The following is a 19,828-nucleotide window of genomic DNA, read 5'->3' as shown; positions in this document are numbered from 1 at the left end:
GCTATTAACTGGGAGAGAACATGAGGAAGGCAACTAGGGTGCTGAAAATGTTCCTTATTTTGATGAGTGGTAAGTATATGGGTATATACACATGTAAAATTTTGTTCAGCTGTATACCTAACATTTGTTCACTTCATGGCATGTACAGTATATCTCACTAGAAATGAAAAGGAAAAACAAATCTATATTTGGCTGCTCGTGTTGAATCAATACGGCTAACACCTCATTTATCCAGAGATTCTTTATCAAAACAAGCAAAAAAGGTCTCTGCATAGTCAAAATAGATGTTACAAAGTCCATACACTTTATCCATGAGAAAGACTTTTTTTCCATCATTACTTTTTTTTTTTTTTGCGGTACGCGGGCCTCTCACTGCTGTGGCCTCTCCCGTTGCGGAGCACAGGCTCCGGACGCGCAGGCTCAGCGGCCATGGCTCACGGGCCCAGCCGCTCCGCGGCATGTGGGATCTCCCTGGACCGGGGCACGAACCCGTGTCCCCTGCATCAGCAGGTGGACTCTCAACCACTGCGGCCCCAGGGAAGCCCCTCCATCCTTACTTTTAAGGCCAATTCCAATTAGCTTGGTTAACTAGTTTCTTGACCTACTGTTGATAATCAGTAACAAACTGGGAAGGTGGGGAAGATGTCTGTTAAAGACTGATAACTAAGAAATAACAGCTAACAATGAGAAGCAAGCAAAATAACTATTAATGAGCAGGTAAAAATTCAAGATACAAAATGACTGAGATCACTTAGTATACGGCAAGGCTTTATAAGGCACTTAGGGCATCATTGTATCACGGCACAGTAAGAGAAACTGTTTAAAATGACAACCCTTACTTATCAGGGAAATAATGAACTATTTTCATCAAGATCTGTCAGGAAGCAGAAACAGAGTTAAACATATGAGAAACAGTCATGGCAAAAATGCATCTAAACTAAAAAGGTGTTACTTGTAACAAGATAAACCTTGGTTACTGGACATAAATGTACTTAGTTTAAAATAATCACATTTCTGGAGTTTGCTAAACAATTATGACTAATCATTTACTACCATCTTCCTCCTTGGTAAACTATAAAAATTAGCAGATTTGTATTAAGAAGGTGAAGTTCTCCCTAGAAAATTTTTTAAAGTGCTTCTAAACACTGAAAGTGTTCACTCTATCAACACTGGTTAACTGAGAACCATTCAAACACCTAGGAATTTTTAACCAAATCTTAAGCATTTTTTTGTAAGGCATATCTGAAAAAGTAACATCAAAGTTGTTTTCAGCACTACTGAACCATTACAATGTCACCTCAAATAATCACTCTTTTTGCAAAAGAGGGAATTCCGACCCATAAGGTCCTACATTAGTCTCCATTCTCCCAGCTTTGAATATTTTTCTAAAACTTCACCTACAAACTGTCATTCACTTAAAGCAATCTTCTCCTGTTAGAGAAGATTGCTTCTGGGTTCTGTGATTCCAAGAACATATTCTTTAGGTATCCCACTCACGTTATTTTTAATGATGGAATTATGAGTAGTATGTAGCAACTAGAAAAAAATGCCATGTTAAGTGGTAAAAAGAACAGTACTTAATGCAATAATTCAATTCAATAAACTATTTGCTATATGTCAAGCACGGGGGATACATAAACGAATGAGAAACTATCCCTGCATTTAAAGAATACAAAATAAACACAAATATATTGAATGTTAAGAGTAGATGCACACTGAGAAGGCAGTGACTCAATTTTGTCGAGAGGGAAAAAATGAAAAAAGGTAGAACCTAGACTCAGTTTTAAAATTAAGTACATTCTATGCAACTATGTAAAAATCTACAGTAGCAAAAACCAGGCCACACAAAATTTAAAATACCTGTTGCATTAAAGTTGTTAGGATTACAAATAGCTTTTCCTATTTTCATGTTAAAAGGCAATGCCTTTTCCTCAATCCTACAGTTTCCACGAGTTGGAATTTTCCCTAAATTTCTGGACTCGCTCTATCCCCTCACTATTCTCTTAGAAGGCGAATAGTAACTTAACATGATTGGTAAGTTTAGCCTAAAGAATTACATAAGCATAACTCTACCTGTTGCTTTTTGCTCTAGGGAGCCTACCTACTAGCTAGAAGTTCTCCAGTGCTCCTCCATGGATGGGCCCTCCTAGCAAGTAGGGAGGATGTTCCTGGCCCTGTCCTTTCTATGACCACGTATGTCTATTTAACTCTGGGCTTCATGATTAGAAAGCAAAACTGTCTGCATATATAAGCCATGTCCTGCAACATGAGTTTTATCAGGAATAAAGGTGGTATTCTGATCTCTCATCTGTCACTCTTTTCTCAGTTTGTTCAGAATTTGGGGAAGGAATGTGGGTTTTATTGAGCCCCTCAGACACTACAAAATTACAATAATGCTTTCTCATTTAAAATAAAATCTTCACTTTTATCTTATACTAAACACCTAGGTATAATATCCATACATGATTCTTCTTTATAGCCCTCACAATTCCTAGCAGAACGTTAGCCTTAGCAAAGTTTGCTGAAGGAATGAATTTTCAGATAGTAAAGTTAATTCTACATGGTACTTAATTTACAACAAAAGCAAACTATAAAATAATAAATATTGGTGTTTACTAATGTATACATAGGTATTTTCCCCCTAAGGAAAAATATGTCCCCATATATTTGTAAAAATTCACATCCATAATTATTTTTGTCTGCTTTAAACCATTACCTTTTACGTAGTGAAAGATCTTCAGGGCACTTTATCTAAAAGGTGGAACGAAGCGTTAAATTGAAGAAGCAGTAAAGCTCGGTGCCTCATAATGGCTGGAGGGTTGGAGGAGTCACTTTTTTAGACACCGTTTCTCTTCCTTCTGTTCCCTCATCTCTTGTTTCCCTCTTATCAGCCCTGGAGTGGGGCTGCATAACTGTCAACATGCTTAGCAGACAGTGAACTATGAAGCAAGAATTATGAGTGAGAGCATTTGTTTGAAGTTCCAGTGTACCTCCAACCCCAAAGTGACAAACTGGAACAAAAGTTTAAGGGACAGAAAGTTATGGTTGCAGTAGGTGACAAATTCTTCGTCTGCTGGACCAAAGGTTCTTAACCTTTAACTCTGAAACTTCAAAAGATAAGAAGCCCCAATTACCCCTTTTAATCACGTTTGAAGTTGCTTTTTTTTAAAATCATTTCTGTTGCTTTTCCTTTATTCTTTTTTTTAAATTTAATTTTATTTATTATTTTATACAACAGGTTTCTTTTTTTGATGTGGACCATTTTTAAAGTCTTTGTTGAATTTGTTACAATATTGTTTCTGTTTTTTATGTTTGGGGTTTTTTTTTTGGCCACGAGGCATGTGGGATCTTAGCTCCCCGACCAGGAATCGAACCAGCACCCCTGCATTGGAAGGCAAAGTCTTAACCACTGGACCACCAGAGAAGTCCCCTTAATCTCTTTTAAACTCATCACTTGCATCTTTTCTTTGTTGTCCTAATACTGAACAATCCGCTGGAAGAATATTCCCCATATTATCCCTTATGCACAGGCTTTTTACTCCATACAGGTTGCAAAAGGAGTTTCAGGACAATAAAAAGGGATTGCTTGAAAGATCTAAATTTCAATTAACCTTACCATTGATTTTTTTTTTAAAGGGTTGTTGTGGGGTTTTTTGATAAATTTGTTTATTTAATTTTGGCTGCGTTGGGTCTTCACTGCTGCTTGCGGTCTTTCTCTAGTTGCAGCGAGTGGGGGCTACTTACTCTTAGTTGCAGTGCGCGGGCTTCTCTTTGTTTTGGTGCACGGGCTCTAGGCGCGCGTGCTTCAGTAGTTGTGGCTCATGGGCTCTAAGAGCGCAGGCTCAGTAGTTGTGGCGCATGGGCTTAGTTGCTCCGCAGCATGTAGGATCTTCCTGGACCAGGGCTCAAACCCATGTCCCCTGCACTGGCAGCAGGATTCTTAACCACTGTGCCATCAGGGAAGCCCACCATTAATTTTAGAGTAATTTGGCATGAAGTACCAAGCAATTCAAGAATGAAAATTTTAACTATAATAACAGCACCAACGTTGCATGGCAACCTTACCAGGTGCCAGACACTGTTTCAAGAACTTTACAGGTTATTAACTCATTTAATCCTCACATCAGTGAGACAGATGCTATTTTACCCCCAGTTTACACCTGGGGAAGCTGAGGTACAGAGAAGTTAAACAACTTGCCTAATATCCTGTAAGTGGAGGAGATGCCATTGAAACTCTGAAGCAGTCTGGCTTCATCATTGTGCAACACAGCTTACTGTTAACGAGAATACCAAAGACAGTAGGGAATTGAGACCCATCTCCACCTAGAGTTCTTTCCTTTTCTCAAGGTCAGCATGGAACTATCAAGAGTAAATACAATATTAGATAACCATTGTCAACTCCAAAATATACTATGAGAAATACAAAATAGAAATGTTTGATCATTGTTGCCAGGGAGGTTACATCCCATTTAGAGATAGCAAGTATACACATGAGAAAACATGCATTAATCAATAAAACCAAGCTCTTTGTCATTTCTCCCAAACCAGGTCCTTTCCCCATACTGCCTATGTTGGCTAACAATACCACTAACCTTTCAGACACCCAGACCTTAAATATCTTCAGACCTCTCTTCATATGAAAATATTTATACCTCTCTGTCTCTCCACTCCTAGTATTCTCACTATAGACAGAAGATTCTCACATCAGCTCACTATTCTAATTTTTCCTTCCAAGGTAAATGCTATTTTTTTCTAGTTTTAGTTCTAGCTTGTTCTCCCCTCACAAATTAGGCACTGTTAGTAATGTTTCAGAACATCAAGGCTACTTAATTTTACCTATATATTTACTATCATTCCTTCTTGATTTAAGTTCTTCCTTCTGCCTAAAGTATGCATACTTTTGCTGGTAAAAAAAACTCTCAGTTTTTACTGGTCTGAAATGGTCTTAATATGTTCTCTTTCTAGAAAGTTTTGCTGGACATTGGTTTCTACTTGGACAGTTATTTTCCCTCAGCACATGACAAATGACAGTCAACTGTTTTCTGGCTTCCATTCTTCCTAAGTCACCTTTCAGTGTAACTGCCGTTCATTTTTTTGGTAGGTAACTTCTTTTTTCTCTCTGGCTTCTTTTAGAACTTCTCGTGTGTGTGTGTCTGTGTGTGTGTGTGTGTGTGTGTGTGTGTTCTGAATTTTGCAATGATGGAATCTAAGGGTGGATTTCTTTTTCTTTAATCTGCTTGGGATTCAGTGGGCTTTCTGGATACCAATTGGTATTTTTCATCAGTTCTGTAAAGTTCTATTTTACAACCATTATCTCCTCAAATATTGCCTGTTTTCCCTTTTATTATTTCCTTTTGGAACTTCAGTTAAATTCATGTTAAACTTTTTTCTTTATTCTCCAACTTTTTCGATCCCTCTTTCTTAACTTCCATCTTTTTCTCTCTGCAAAACATTACGGACAATTTCTTTGGATCTACATTCTGGTTCACAGATTCTGTCTCTCAACTGCTATTTAATATGTGCATCAGGTTTTAAATCTGTGGCTATTTTTTCATCTTTAGAAGTTCTATTTTTCAAATCTGCATGATTATTCTTTTAATTCTCTGTTCCCCAACCATTTTCCCAAGCTTCTATTTTGTTTTTTTAAGCATATTAAACATTTTTTATATCTGATAAATAATAGCTCTAAGCTCTGAAGTCTTTGTGGGTTTCTTTTGCTGTGTACTTTTTCTGCAGCTTCTCATTCATAGTGCCTTGTTTCTGCGCAAGTTCTGTGGATTTTTGACTATGCACTGCTCAATATCCTTGGAATTTTATCTGTGGGAATCATTTGAGGCCTTAGAGAATTTGAATTTACCTCTATCAGTCACCTGGGACCACTTTACATTTTCACTTGAGGTTTCTAAGCCCACATATGTAGCATTAATTTAGATAAATATCTAAATGAGTACTCTATGATTCCAATTATATGACATTCTGGAAAAGGCAAAAGTATGGAGAAAGTAAAAAGATCAGTGGTTGCCAAGGGTGGGGATGAGGTAAGGGATGAATATGCAGAGCACAAAGGATTTTTAGGGCAGTGAATACTTTGTATTTATTTTCCATAATGATGGATACATGTCATTATACATTTATCTAAACCCATAAAATGCACAAGATCAAGAGTGAAACATAACATAAACTATGGACTTTGGGTGATTATGATGTAGGTTCATCAGTCTTAACAAATGTAACAGTCGGGGGCGGGGGGGCGGGTCATGCTGATAATGGAAGAGGCTATGGCCATGTTGGGGGCAAAGTGTATATGGAGAATCTGTACCTTCTTTGCTATGAACTTTAAACTGCTCTAAAAAATTAAGTCTTATTTTTAAAAAAATTTAACTAAATGAGGACCTAAAGATTCCACACGAAAAAATATTAGAATAGACAAATTCAGGTAAGCTGCAGGATACAAAAACAACACATATAAATTAGTTGCATTTTCAAACACTAACAATGAAATATTAAAAAACAAAACTAAGAAACAATCCCATTTACAACAGCATCAAAAAGAATACTTAGGAATAAACTTAACCAAAGAGGTGAAAGACGTGTACACTGAAAACTACAAAACACTGTTGAAAGAAATTAAAACACAAATAAATAGAAAGACCTGCCATGTTAATGAATTGTAAGACTTACTATTGCTAAGATGTAAATACTACTCAAGGCAATCTATGGATTCAATGTAATTCCTATTAGAATTCCAAAGATGATTCTGCTAAGTGAAACAAGTCAGTCACAAAAGATAAATACAAATGATTCCACTTGTATGAAGTATCTAAAGTAGTCAAATTCATAGAAACAGAATGTAGAATGGCAGTTACCAGGTGCTGGGAGGAGGGGGAATGGAGAGAGTTACTGTTTAATGGGTATGGAGTTTTAGTTTGGGAAGATAAAAAAAAGTTCTAGAGTTAGATGGTGGTGATGGTTGCACAACAGTATGAATGTACTTAATGCCACTAAACTGTACAGTTAAAAATGGCCAAAATGGTCAATTTTATGTTATTCATATTTTACCACAATTTCAAACAAACAAACAAAAACCCTATGAGGGCCCTCCTGTGGTTATACATTCCCAGGGAAGATTTATTTTCTCTGTCCCCCAACTCCCCGTGCCAAGGTCAAGACCCGCATCCCATCACCTTGGTCATATTTATTTCTCACTTACCCTTACACTGGAAGAGTAGCACTTTGGGGTCTCTGCTTTATGCAGTTTTTCTATTAGATTTCTGACTCTGGACAGACCCTAGGTTTTATCTCTTGAGCCTAGCCATATCTAACAGAAGCAAATGTTCATGGTCTCTAAGGATGGTCAGAAACCATCAAATGAAAGCTGGTTTTAATGTCTGCTTACCTCTCGGGATTCCTACTGAAAGGGAGCAGAATGTGCTACCCCAGCATATGTCACTCGGCATATAGCTTATTTTGAATTAAAGTTTACTTGAGAAACAGTGGTGAAGAACACTCTGACCCTCCTTTGTTCCCCCCCTCCCCAAAAGCAGGAGATAAATCTCCCATGTGAAAGGCACCCATCCCAGTACCAGGAGGGTGGAAGGCATCCTTATCACCAGAGATAGGGAATTTAGGGCCAAGAATACTTGGCTCTAACAAACCTTGTTACTTCTTCGCCAATTCACTACCCCAAGCCCAGACTCCTTTGTCTCGTCAACTCTTCACAAATTTATTACTTCTTTGTCTTAAAGTTATAAAAGATTCCTGCTTTGGTTACTTCTTGGAGTCTCACTTTTTTATGGGGCTCCCATATACAAAATTAAATTTGTTTTTCCCCTGTTAATTTGTCTTAAATCAATTTAATTAATAGCCCAAACAAAGACCCTAGAAGGGAAGAAGGGAACATTTTTTTTCTCCCCCACACTGCTTTCACTTCTTTTTTGGGGGATCTGAAATTTTTCTTACTCAGTGATTCCTTTCAAAAGATACATTCTAAAATGCTTAAACCTGTAGGTTAGTTGCTTCAATTGGGAGAGTTCTTAGGGGCTTGTTATACACTGAAAATGGCATTTAGCATATTACGGTATTTTCTGTGTGCTAGCTGAGTGATGTGGGGCTAGTCAATTCACCTTTCTACCTTCGTTTCCAGCTGCAAAACAGGATTTCAATACTTATTTCACAGAGTTGTTGAGACTAGCACATAGCAAGCACTTGGTAAATATATCTTATAATAATCCCTTTTTTCTAATCCTGGGTTACATTTCTTTATTGCTTATATTATTTTTACCACTGATACTGACATTTCTGATAGAAAATTTAAGCATCTTTTTTGGTTGTTAGTATTGACTGGGGACTGAAGGTAAACAGTTTGCCTGATTGGACTCAGTATATTTTCTGTGACTTTATAGTCTCTCAGTTGATAAGAAGTATTCTTATTCCAAACATATTTACAGTAAGGTGGAGATTATGTTGGAATAACTTTGAAAAATTCTTTCTAAGGTCATAGAAGTAAAATTTTTAAATTCATTTTTTATACATTTTATATCAATAAGAAACTTTTTTGAAGATTAAAGCTCAATTGTTATATACTTTCTGAAGGCTTTCTGACTCTCCTCCTGGAGAGAGTTAGCTGTTCCTTCTCTAAAGCTCCCATGTACCTTATGTGTACCTCTGCTATATCACTTACCACACTGAATTGTAATTATTTATTTACATTTTTTTAATCTCAATTAGACTGTGATCTCCTTGCAATACAGAACCTGTGACTGTCGTCTTAGTATCTCTCTAGGGGCTGGCACATATAAAAGGCAATTTGTAAATATATATTAATGCTGATCAAATTTTCATTACTTTCTTACACTGACTCTTTAAACATATGACATGTGCTCTCTCTCATGCATCCTTTTTCTGTCCCTCTGATAAGTAATTCCATCCAATTTGTAAAGTTCTATTCTCCATACACTTACCCACAAACTGTGGGTGGAGGGGTTGAAGAAAACACCAGGAAAGTGAGATTTTTTAATACTCTGTCCAGTTACTGACGGGTCAATAAGATAAAAAGTCAATAAGGACGCAGAAGGTATGAAAAGGACATTTTACACCTTTTATCTACCAGACAGCTAACAAACTGATGTATTTCTTCAAGCAAACAGAACACTTATGAAAACTGATCATATGTTAGGCCACGTTCTTTGCCCAAAGGCACTTAAGTCAGAAATCAACAACAATAACTGGAAAACCTGCATATGATTAGAATTTTTTTTCTAAACAACTGTCAATCAAAAGGGAAATCAAAATGAAAATTAGAAAATTCTTCAGACTGCACAATAACCATACTATACATCCAAACTTGCGACATTCAACTAAAGCAACATTCAGAGAGAAATGTATAATCTTCAACGCATATGCTGGAAAAGCTCAAAGTTAATGGGCTTAGCATCTCAATTACAAAGTTAAAAAAAGGAACAAGAGGGAACTCCCTGACTGTCCAGTGGTTAGGACTCTGGGCTCTCATTGCCAAGGGCCAGGGTTCAATCCTTGGTCAGGGAACTAAGAACTAAGATTCCCACAAGTCGTGCAGCATGGCCAAAAAAAAAAAAAAAAAAAGGAACAAGAAAATAAAAGAAAAAAGAAATAATAAAAGAGCTGATATAAATAAAATAGGAAACAAGTACCAAGTTATGGTTACCAAGGGGGAAGGGTGGATAAATTGGGAAATTGGAATTGGTATATACACACTACTATATATAAAATAGATAACTGATAAGAACCTACTGTATAGCACAGGGAACTCTACTCAACACTCTGCAATGACCTATATAGGAATAGAATCTAAAAAAGAGTGGACATATGTATATGTATAGCTGATTCTATGTACAGCAGAAACTAACACAACATTGTAATTCAACTATACTCCAATAAAAATTAACATATTAAAAAAAAGAAAACAAGTACCAATCCAAAAAGCTTGTTTTTTGAAGAGATTAAAAAACAAATAAACTGGGACTTCCCTGGTGGTCCAGTGGTTAAGACTCCACGTTTCCAATGCAGGGGGCGCTGGTTCCATCCCTGATCAGGGAAGTAAGATCCCGAATGCCACATGGCGTGACCAGAAAAACCCAAAAAACAAAAAAACAAAAAAACAAACTTCTAGCCAGGTTGATTAAGAAACAAAGAAAAATGATACAAATGATGGTAGGAATGAAAAAGAAGACAAAAATGCAGATGCTGAACAAATTAAATAAATAGATAATAAAAAAGATATTACAGATATAAAAAGATATTACAAAGAAAATAAATTTGAAAAGTTATACTAAATAAATTTGTAGAAAAATGCAACTTAAAATTTTCAATCAAAATCAAATTCTCCTCTAAATTGTTCAAAAGATTTAATGCAATGGCAATCAAAATCCCAATATGAATTTCTGTAGAACTTGACAAACTTATTCTAAAATTTATATTGAAGAACAAAGGTCCAAAAATAACTGACAAACTCTTGAAGAAAAACCGTAAGATGACGAGACTTCCTATATATTGTCTCATTATAAACCTATTATAATTACAATGGTGTAGCATTAACACAGGGCACATAAACTTGTCAGTGAACCATGAGAGAGAAGCCAGATACAGACTCACACACACCCTGAAATTTCACATTTGACAGAGGCAGCATTGCCGATAAACGGAGAATAAACTTTTCGGTGAATTGTGCTGACATAACTGGATATACATACGGGTAAAAAATGAGATTCGATCTCTGTATCACATTATACATGGAAATCAATTCTAGGTGGATAAAAACCATTTGAAAGGCAAAACTTTAAAACTCTGAAAAGATAATATAAGAGTTTATTTTATGACTTCCAATAGAGAAGAGTTTTATAAACAAGACATGGAGAGTCTCACACCATTAAAGGAAAAGATTGGTAAATTTGATAATATTAAAATTAAGAATCTCAGTTATCAAAAGACACCACTAAAACTGGAAGAAGATATTTGCAACCCAAATAACCAATAAAGGATTAATGTCCAAAATATATAAAGAACTCATGAACCAAGAAAAAACAAACCACTGAATTTTTAATTTTTTTTTTGATGTGGACCATTTTTAAAGTCTTTATTGAATTTGTTACAATATTGCTTCTGTTTTATGTCTTTGGTTTTCTGGCCATGAGTTACGTAGGATCTTAGCTCCCCGACCAGGGATGGAGCCTGCACCCCCTGCATTGGAAGTATTAACCACTGGACTGCCAGGGAAGTCCCCAAACTACTAAATTTTTAAAAGGGCAAAAGACATGAACAGGTAATCCCTGAATAAGAAATGCAATCCATAAACAATATTCAGCCTTATTAGTAATTAGAAAAATGCAAATTAAAATCACAAAGAAATACATTTCACACTCACTGGACTAACAAAAATTAAAGTTATTAAATAGGAATCATTGGTTCAAGGGCATTCTTATTCACTGCTAGCAGAATATACATTGTGCAACCATTCTGGAAAACAACTCAACTTCCCAGAGTGTCTCAGTCTTCTACTGCTACTTGTATGGGTTAAAGTGTGTCCCTCAAAAAAGATATATTGAAGTCCTAACCCTCAACACCTTAGAATGTGACTTCATTTGGAAATTAGGTCTTTACAGAGGTAATTAGATTAAAATAAGGTGATTAGGGTGGGCACTAGTCCAATATGACTGGGGTATTTATAAAAAGGGTAAATTGAGACACAGAGACAGGCCCAGAGAGAAGACTATATGAAGAGACATGGAGAGAGTGCCATGTGAAGATGAAGGCAGAGATGGGGTGACACATCTAAAAGCCAAAAAATGCCAAAGGTTGCCAGTAAACCACCAGAAGCTAGGAGACAGGCATGGAACAGATTCCCCCTCAGAGTCCTCAGAAGGAACCAACCCTGGGGACAGTCTGATCCGGACTTGTAGACTCCAGAACTGTGAGACCATAAATTTCTGCTGTTTAAGCCACCCAATTTGTAGTACTTTGTCACAGCAACCCATGTCAACTGTTACAGCAGTTAATGCAAACTAATACATTCCTGTAACAAATTACCACAAACTCAGTCACATAAAACAACACACATTTAACATCTTACAGTTCTGTGGGTCCAAAGTCTGACAAAGGTCTCACTGAGCTAAAATCAAGGTATTGGAAGGGCTTTGTTACTTTCAAGGACTATAAGGGAAAATGCATTTCCTTGTCTTTTCCAGCTTCTAGAGGCTGCCTGCTTTCATTGGCTCCTGGCCTTCTCCCACTGTGAAAGCCAAAGGTGGACTGAGTGAGTCTTTCTCACATTACATTACTCTAATCCTACTTCCATTGTCACTTCTCCTTCTCTGATCTCTTCTGTCTCCCTCTTCCACTTTTTAAAGACCCTATGACACTGGGTCTACTTAGATAATCCTGGATACCTAGATAATCTCCCCATCTCAAGGTCCTTAACTTAATCCCACCTGCAAAGTCTCTTTTGCCAGGCAGGGCAACATACCCACAAATTCCAGGAATTAGAACATGGACATCTTTACGGTACCATTATTCTGCCTATCATACATAGTAAAGTTGAATATGAGCATACCTTGCAGCTCAGCAATTCTACTTCTAGATGTGTGCATGCCCCTAGGAGACATTTACAAAAAATTTCATAGCAGCATTGTGCTTAATAGCAAACAACTGAAAACCACCCACAGGTCCATGAACAGTGGAATGGATAAATTTTATTATGTTCATACAATGAAACACTATACAGCATTGAAAAAAGTGAACCACATCTATGCACATCAACATGAATGAATCTTAAATGTAAAGAAAAAAGAAAAGTTACAGAAGAATTCATACAGCATGATTCTATTTACTTAAAGTTCAAAAGCAGACAATACTGACAACATATTATTTAGATTACTCAGTAATATGTTCGGGGGAGTTATAATGATAAGCAAGGGAATGAACAGCAAAAAAAAAAAAAATCAAGATAGATGTGTTGTCTCTGGGGCAGAGAGAAGGGGATGCAAAAGAGGTTATACAAAGGAAATGAGTGGTAAGTACTTGACATTTTTCTTTTTGTTTTATTTTCTTCCTTAAACCATATAAAAATATACATATGTACAGTCTTTTATGTATGGCATTTCTCATTAACAAATTTAAATGCCAACTAAATAAATTTAAAATATACTGAAAGCAAGTTGTACGAAATGTAAGGAAGCAGTCAAACAATGTACTCTATCTGATGGAGGAGGGAATAATCTATGAAGATAAGATAACCTTCCAGGTCAATCAATACTGGAGAAAAAGTTCTAGGTTGTAAAAGAAAAAGTGGGAAACACCCTCCTCTTCCCCAAGTTCTAAGAACAGGTTTCTAACAATCTCTTAAATAAACCTGAATCCGTTTGTAAATAATAAGGTGAACAATTATAAACTATTTAATTATAATAAACTTAATAATAAAATATAATAAAAATATTATGTATTTAAATATATAATTAAACAAATATAATAATTATACTTATTATAAACTATAATTGTTTATACACAATTATATACAGTTATAAACTGTCAGGAACTACCCACAGACAGAACCCAGCTCTTCTAAAGTTTTGCTTGGCTAACAGGGTTGTTCAGTTTGCTTTATTTAAACTGAAAGCCCTTAGGCAAAGAAGGCAACAGTTCACTTCCATTCTTCCTTACCCCCCCTCCTTCCCCAACGTATAACATAAATAGGCTATGTGGCTGTCCTCTTAAGGCACCTGAGTTTCAGACCAGCTGCATCCTGACAAGTCATCCTGAAATAACCATATCAGGTACCAAGTTTATCTTCAAGGTCATCATGAACTATGTGTTTTCAAGAGTACCTCCTACCTCTCACTCCCCTCTTTCCCACCACCACCCTCAACCGCTTTTACTCAGGAGCATTGTTTATCACATAATTAGAGATAGCTGGCAAATTAAGAACAGCCTTGGAAAACTATGACTGCAGGTGCATACGCTCTTAATGGAAAGTACAGCTGAACTAGGAGTCAAGACCTAGGTTCTAGTCCCTGTATCCCAAAACCTCGTGGCGTAACCTAGAGACAATATACTTCTCTCTTTGGAGTTGAATTTTTTTCCTTTCTATAAAATGAGCAGATTTCAATTAGATAAACTCCAAATCTCTTCTATTTCTTCTATATCTATACAAACATATTTATGTTGAAATAAACTTTTTCAGCAAGTATAGATTCTTCCTGCTTTGGGTGGGGTATAAGAAGGCAGGAGAATGCGCTAGGGAAACAGGCTGACTTGGTAACTGAAAGGGAAGAAGGAAAGAGAATCAGAGAAGCGCCTGCCACTGAGGAGGATTAAAAAATCAGAAGACAATGAAAACAAACATCACTAAACTATACTAAAGTCAAAGTTTTACATATGGTTGGCCCTATTTACCTTCCACTCACTGTGGGAAAACAAACTATGGAGATGTTACTATTTCATGTGGTATAATGAAAATATTCTATCACACTTCACCACATCACTGCTTGACACGATTTGTCAACTTTTATTTTTAAACCTGGCCAACTCTACTAGGATGGAGTTTTGTTCTCAGCTTATGCATTAGTCTGAGCATCACTGTAGTGTCTAAACACTTCTTAATCTTATATGTTTCTTAAAGGAGATTTCAAACAGTGTGAATGGTAAAACCAAAAGAAAAAAGTCTACACGTCAGTAACAATAAGCAGTCCTCAAATAGCTAGAGCAGTGGATGGATGTGGGGAGGTGCTCCATAACTGCTAACGGCTTTCAAAAACAACAAAACAAGGCCAAGAGCAGGTTAAGACTTTGCAAGCAAGGGTCAAGGGCATGAACTTTATTTTGTGGACAATGAAAAGCCGTAAGAGATTTTTAAAACAGAGCAAGTGATTTGATCAAATCTGTGTTTTTGGAAGATAACTCTGTGGCAAGGGTACATACAATATTTACAAAATAAAGCATAAAAATATTACGTAGGCTGATGTTTCACTACAAAATATTAACATGAAATTAGAATAAAACACTCACTCATTAAATTTCACAAATTCCACAGGATTCTTTAAAAAATTCATGGTGGGTTATGACTTGCAGATTCCTCAGGGGAATAAATAATCACTTAAACTTTAAAATCTTTTTAAAAAGGCTTCATACTACATGTGTATCCTTTTTTAAACAAAATTAACACTTTAAATAATATTTATGGGCTTTAAGGCCACAGAATTGTTAAATATTTACCTAACCATTTAGAAAGCACTCAGCATTTTAGGTATAGAAAAATATCTCACACACAGACTTATGCCTTTCAAAACCTTATATTTACCTAGCCTATCACACATGAAATGATCTGGTTGACGGCCGAAATTTGCATTGTAGAATGTATAATTAAAATGGCATAGAAATGTAGCTTGTTAAATTCAGGCCAAGGCATCTTAGGTAGATGTAAAAATTTTTTTTTACTTCCTATTAGTCTCAGCTGATTCTTCACAAATATACTACAAACTTAGTGCTTCTTTCCATTAACCCACCAAGGCAGAACACAGTCAGCAGTAACTAAACTTTAAACCTAATTATGAAAAATCATACGTTTTACAAACATATGTCACTATTTTTCAATATAGTATCTAACATAACATCCCAAATGTTAAAAATTACTTTGAATCTACTCTCATACAATTAAAAACATTTATATTAATGAGTTTTCAATTGTTTTTCAAAGATGTTAATAAAAACGTTTAAATTCTTAAGGAAATGAAAGCGTAATAATTTTATCAATCCACAAATGAAAGTCCACATATACATGTTAAAAGTTCTTTCTCTTCAAATAATACAGAATATTTGTTCATACTTTCCAATTATCACACCTTGGAAAATATAGGCTAGCAGTATCAACATTAAACATTTAAGTAAAACTTCGAGATCTATTAACTTTTGAAGTTTTAGTCATACATTTATTTATACCTTACAAAAAGTGTAAACTAACTAAAAGAAATGAATTCTAGAATTGGAAGGTGGTATAGAATTCACCTACTGGATCCCCTGATTTGACAGGATACTCAGACTCGGAAAGGCTCACCAACTTTTCCAATATGACAGCAGGGCTAAGACTTTACCCTTGAACCTCTATGAATCCAGGAGACTTTCCCCTATATCAGCTTCTACCCAAAACCGTTTGTCTCCCTTCACTTTCTGAAACAAGAGAGTGACTTTACAATTATCACATACAAAGTTTAGCACTTCAAAAATAAGAAAATCTCTTGATCTGTTACTTCCATAAAAGTATTGGTTTCCACTTAATTTCTTTCACATAACATACCTCCAAACAAAACCACAGATCCACTGTTAAACTTCAGGAAAAAGCATAAGTAAAACTTTTTATTACAGTCTCTGCCAAGCTAAAAATATCTAGTAGTTTCTAGTATTGCCCAAAGAGTATTATGTTATGACACTGAACATTAACCATGTATAAACCCTTGAACTATTAGCATATATTTAAGACCCCCTCCACCAAGAAAATGTTCCTATTCATAGTGGAATGTGAATAAGGGTTTTCTACACTAATAAAATATGCCCTTTTTAAAAGCACAAATTTTAAAAGCACAATATTTTCCTCTAATACAACTAATAAAGCTACCTAGCCTAACAATGCCGCACCTAGTTAATGGCTGAAAAAAGGTTGCTGTGATGGAAAGAGCACCAGACCAGGATCAAGTAGACCAGGAATTTTCAATTTATAAGATAACACCCATAATTCACTAGGCCAACATATTGCAATTAAGTTACGTTAAACTGTAACGCTGCTAAGCTCGGGAAAATTGTTTACAAATGTGATGAAACTGTGCTAAAACACTTTCCTGGTGTTAAAAAATACAATATATTTGCAAATAGTCAAATGTCAAACGCTATTCCAGTCTATGAAAATAGCTGATATGACTCTGCTCTACAGTGAATCTTCTCCTGACAATTTTTCTCTTGATACACATTATTCTGAACATTGTCTATTATCACTGGCAGTAAACTGAGAAAACAAAAGCCATGGTATTTTTTGAACAATTTTTTTCAAGCATTTGGCCAAATAACTACAGACCACAAAGTAGCCTCTGAAAACACTTTTCAGGGAGCAAGGTGTTGTCTCTTTGAGCACTACGGATAGTGTAAGAGCTTGTAGATTATATTGAAGAGCAAAGAGCAAAGAGCATCAGATGTAGTAATAAGAAACTCCTGTTTCAAATATATTGGGTCCCTGGTGTAAAGCATATCACTAATCAAAAAGATTGAAAACCAATAGTATAGACTCCTACTCTCCTACTTAAGGAAAACCTCTACACTCATCCTTTTAGTTGCTTAGAAGACATCATTGAAAACTGAAAAATCTAGGTTCAAATCCCAGCACTGTCACTTACTAAATGTGTGAAGTTGGATAATCTCTATAAGCCTCAACTTGCTCATCTCTAACTTGAGGTTAATGTCACCTACCATACAGAGCCCTTGTGAGGGTTTAAGACAATATAAGGATTTTGCACTTAGTAAATGCTCTGTGAACAGTAGCTATACTTGGTGAGTTTCTTAGTGATGTAGAACAGGTAAGATTTCCCTAGGCTATACAAAAATAGACACTCTTTCCCTAGTGATGATTTCCATTTTTTTAAAACGCAAAACCATATAAACCTACAGGAAAAGAAATTGTACAAATGCTTTTGGCATATTTCCAAACATTACTAAGTTTAAAGGTTAAATTGTTACAACATTCTCCTAATTATGCAACAAACACACAGGACCATGAGTTAGTCTGTAAAAGATTATATTAGCCTACACTGCTGAAATTTGGGGTGGAGGGTGGGGGAGAAATCTCTTATAATTATCCCCAACAGTCTTTTTATCTAAATTAACAAGTCTCTTCCAAAACTCACCACTGTTTTCTCTTTATGAGATCTCAGATTTGCCCTCTCAATTATCAAGAATAATGAAACCACACTGATTAAAATGCATATATATATATATTTTTTCCCCACTCATTCTAATGGCTGTACGCTATCTTTGGGGAGACATCACCATTATAACAGCAACAGATAAATGTCACCAAACAGCTACACATCAGACTATGCCAAAGTGGGAGTAGTCAATCTATTATACTTCAAGTAATTCACTTCATTCTTCTGAGAACGCATCTACTACATTAACAAACTCTTTAAAAAGTGAAACATGTTTTGTCTGCTATTTCATTTCTATTCAAAGATAAATAGTACTTACGCATTTTTTAAAAGCTTCCTGTATTTTAGGAATTCTTTTCAGAAAAAAAAATTGTCTTTTTTTCACCATGGAAGTAAACATGCTTTCAAACACGCTAATTCAACTCGGGAACTGAAGCGATAAAACCCCCCTCCCTTCCTTACCAAACTTTGCTTTCTGGTAACATACCTGTTCTCTCGAAATGCAAGGCAATGAAGGTCTCCTGAACATTCTGCAACTGCCATAGTAACTAGCCGAAGTTTCTCCGAACGACACGCAGCTGGACCTCCTCCGGGGTCTGATCACAGGCACTTTTTCCTCCGCGGTACTGGACAACCGAGGATGATGGGGAGCTTCCCTGATTTGGAAGAAGTGATCCAGCCCCAGGGCCAGCAGGCAGCCGACGCCCCCCACCAGGCAGGACAGCAGCGGCCGGAGGGCTGGAGGCAGCGCCCCGAGGCTGGTGAAGGACACCCACCAGACGAAGCCGGAGAAGAGCAGTACCAGGATGCTGTGCTGGAGCCTCCCCGGCTGCGCGAGCGTCAGCAATCCCACGCAGCTCAGCACCAAGAACAGCCTGCCGGCCACCGCCGGGGGCGTGTGCGGGCCCCAGGCCCCAGCGTCTCCGTCCCCCCAAGACCAAGACCCCCACTGCCCCACCAAGAAGTCCCCCAGGTAACAGCAGGCGGGCAGCGCCAGCAGCCACCAGGAGCCGCCACCGCTCCGGCCCGGCCCGGGGTCCCGCTTGGTCCGGGTCAGGAAGCAGGTGAGGAAGAAGAAGGCACAGGCGATGCTGAAGAGGGGGCTGAGGCTGTGCGAGCAGACGCTCAGCAGGGTCCGCAGCCGGGCGGCCCCGACAGCCCAGCTCTCGGGCCCCGAGCCGAGCAGCAGGGCAAGGACAAAGGCGGCCAGGGCGCCCAGCGAGAGGCGCGCCCGGGAGAAGGGAGAGCCGCGCCGCGGCTGCTGGGGGGAGGCCGGTGGCGGCGGCAGCAACAGCTCCACGTTGCAGAAGCGGCAGAGGTGGAAGAAGAAGCCGCGCGGGGGGTCCTGCCGCAGGGGGCTCACGCAGCCCTTCACGTAGCCGTTCCTCAGACTCTCGAGGGGCGAGCCGGCCCCGTCCGGCGGCTGCGGGTACCGCATGGCTTTGGCGTCTCGCTCGTCCCTCCTCATGGCCGGGGCGCGGGGTGGCCGCAGGGGCTCGGCACGCCCCGCTCGGACCGCAGCTGCAGCTCGCGCTCCTTCCCGCCTGGCCCCCGCGCTCGAGGAGCCCCCCGGCTCGGCAGCGCGTCAGGGCTGCGCCCACCGCCGTGGCCCAGGGTCCCCGCCGCGCGGGCGGAGGAGCGGCGGGGTCCGCGACATGCTGGCTGGGGAGAGGGGCGGAAGGGGCTTCTGCCTGGGACCGCTGCAGCAGGACCCCCTCCTTTTCCCTCGGGCACTTCTCGGGACTGGAGCCTCGGTGTTGCCTCCCAGCTCCCGCGGGCTGCAACAGTTACCTCACGGCTTTAGCCTAGTCCGTTGGGCGCGCGATCGGCTGGCGGGCGCTCCTCCCCCGCGGCTGCCCGGGCCGGGCGCGCGCCCCGCCCGCCGCCAGCCGCCC

The 19,828-nt window shown here is 38.3% G+C and overlaps 1 protein-coding gene across 2 annotated transcripts in view; it reads right to left on the bottom strand.

The window, feature by feature from the left end:
* PDE3B (phosphodiesterase 3B) overlaps nt 1-19,401 on the bottom strand; it is a 173,266-nt gene extending 153,865 nt beyond the window's left edge. For both annotated transcript variants that reach the window (XM_065881701.1, XM_065881702.1), the window contains exon 1: nt 18,421-19,401. In XM_065881701.1, the coding sequence (XP_065737773.1) occupies nt 18,421-19,401 (981 nt within the window). The remainder of the gene's footprint in view (nt 1-18,420) is intronic.
* Nucleotides 19,402-19,828: the final 427 nt, after the last annotated feature.

This window comes from Phocoena phocoena, chromosome 8, assembly GCF_963924675.1.
Source record: "Phocoena phocoena chromosome 8, mPhoPho1.1, whole genome shotgun sequence".
Taxonomy (NCBI): domain Eukaryota; kingdom Metazoa; phylum Chordata; class Mammalia; order Artiodactyla; family Phocoenidae; genus Phocoena; species Phocoena phocoena.
Note: the sequence above shows the minus strand (reverse complement) of the source record. Positions and strands in the feature narration are given on the sequence as shown.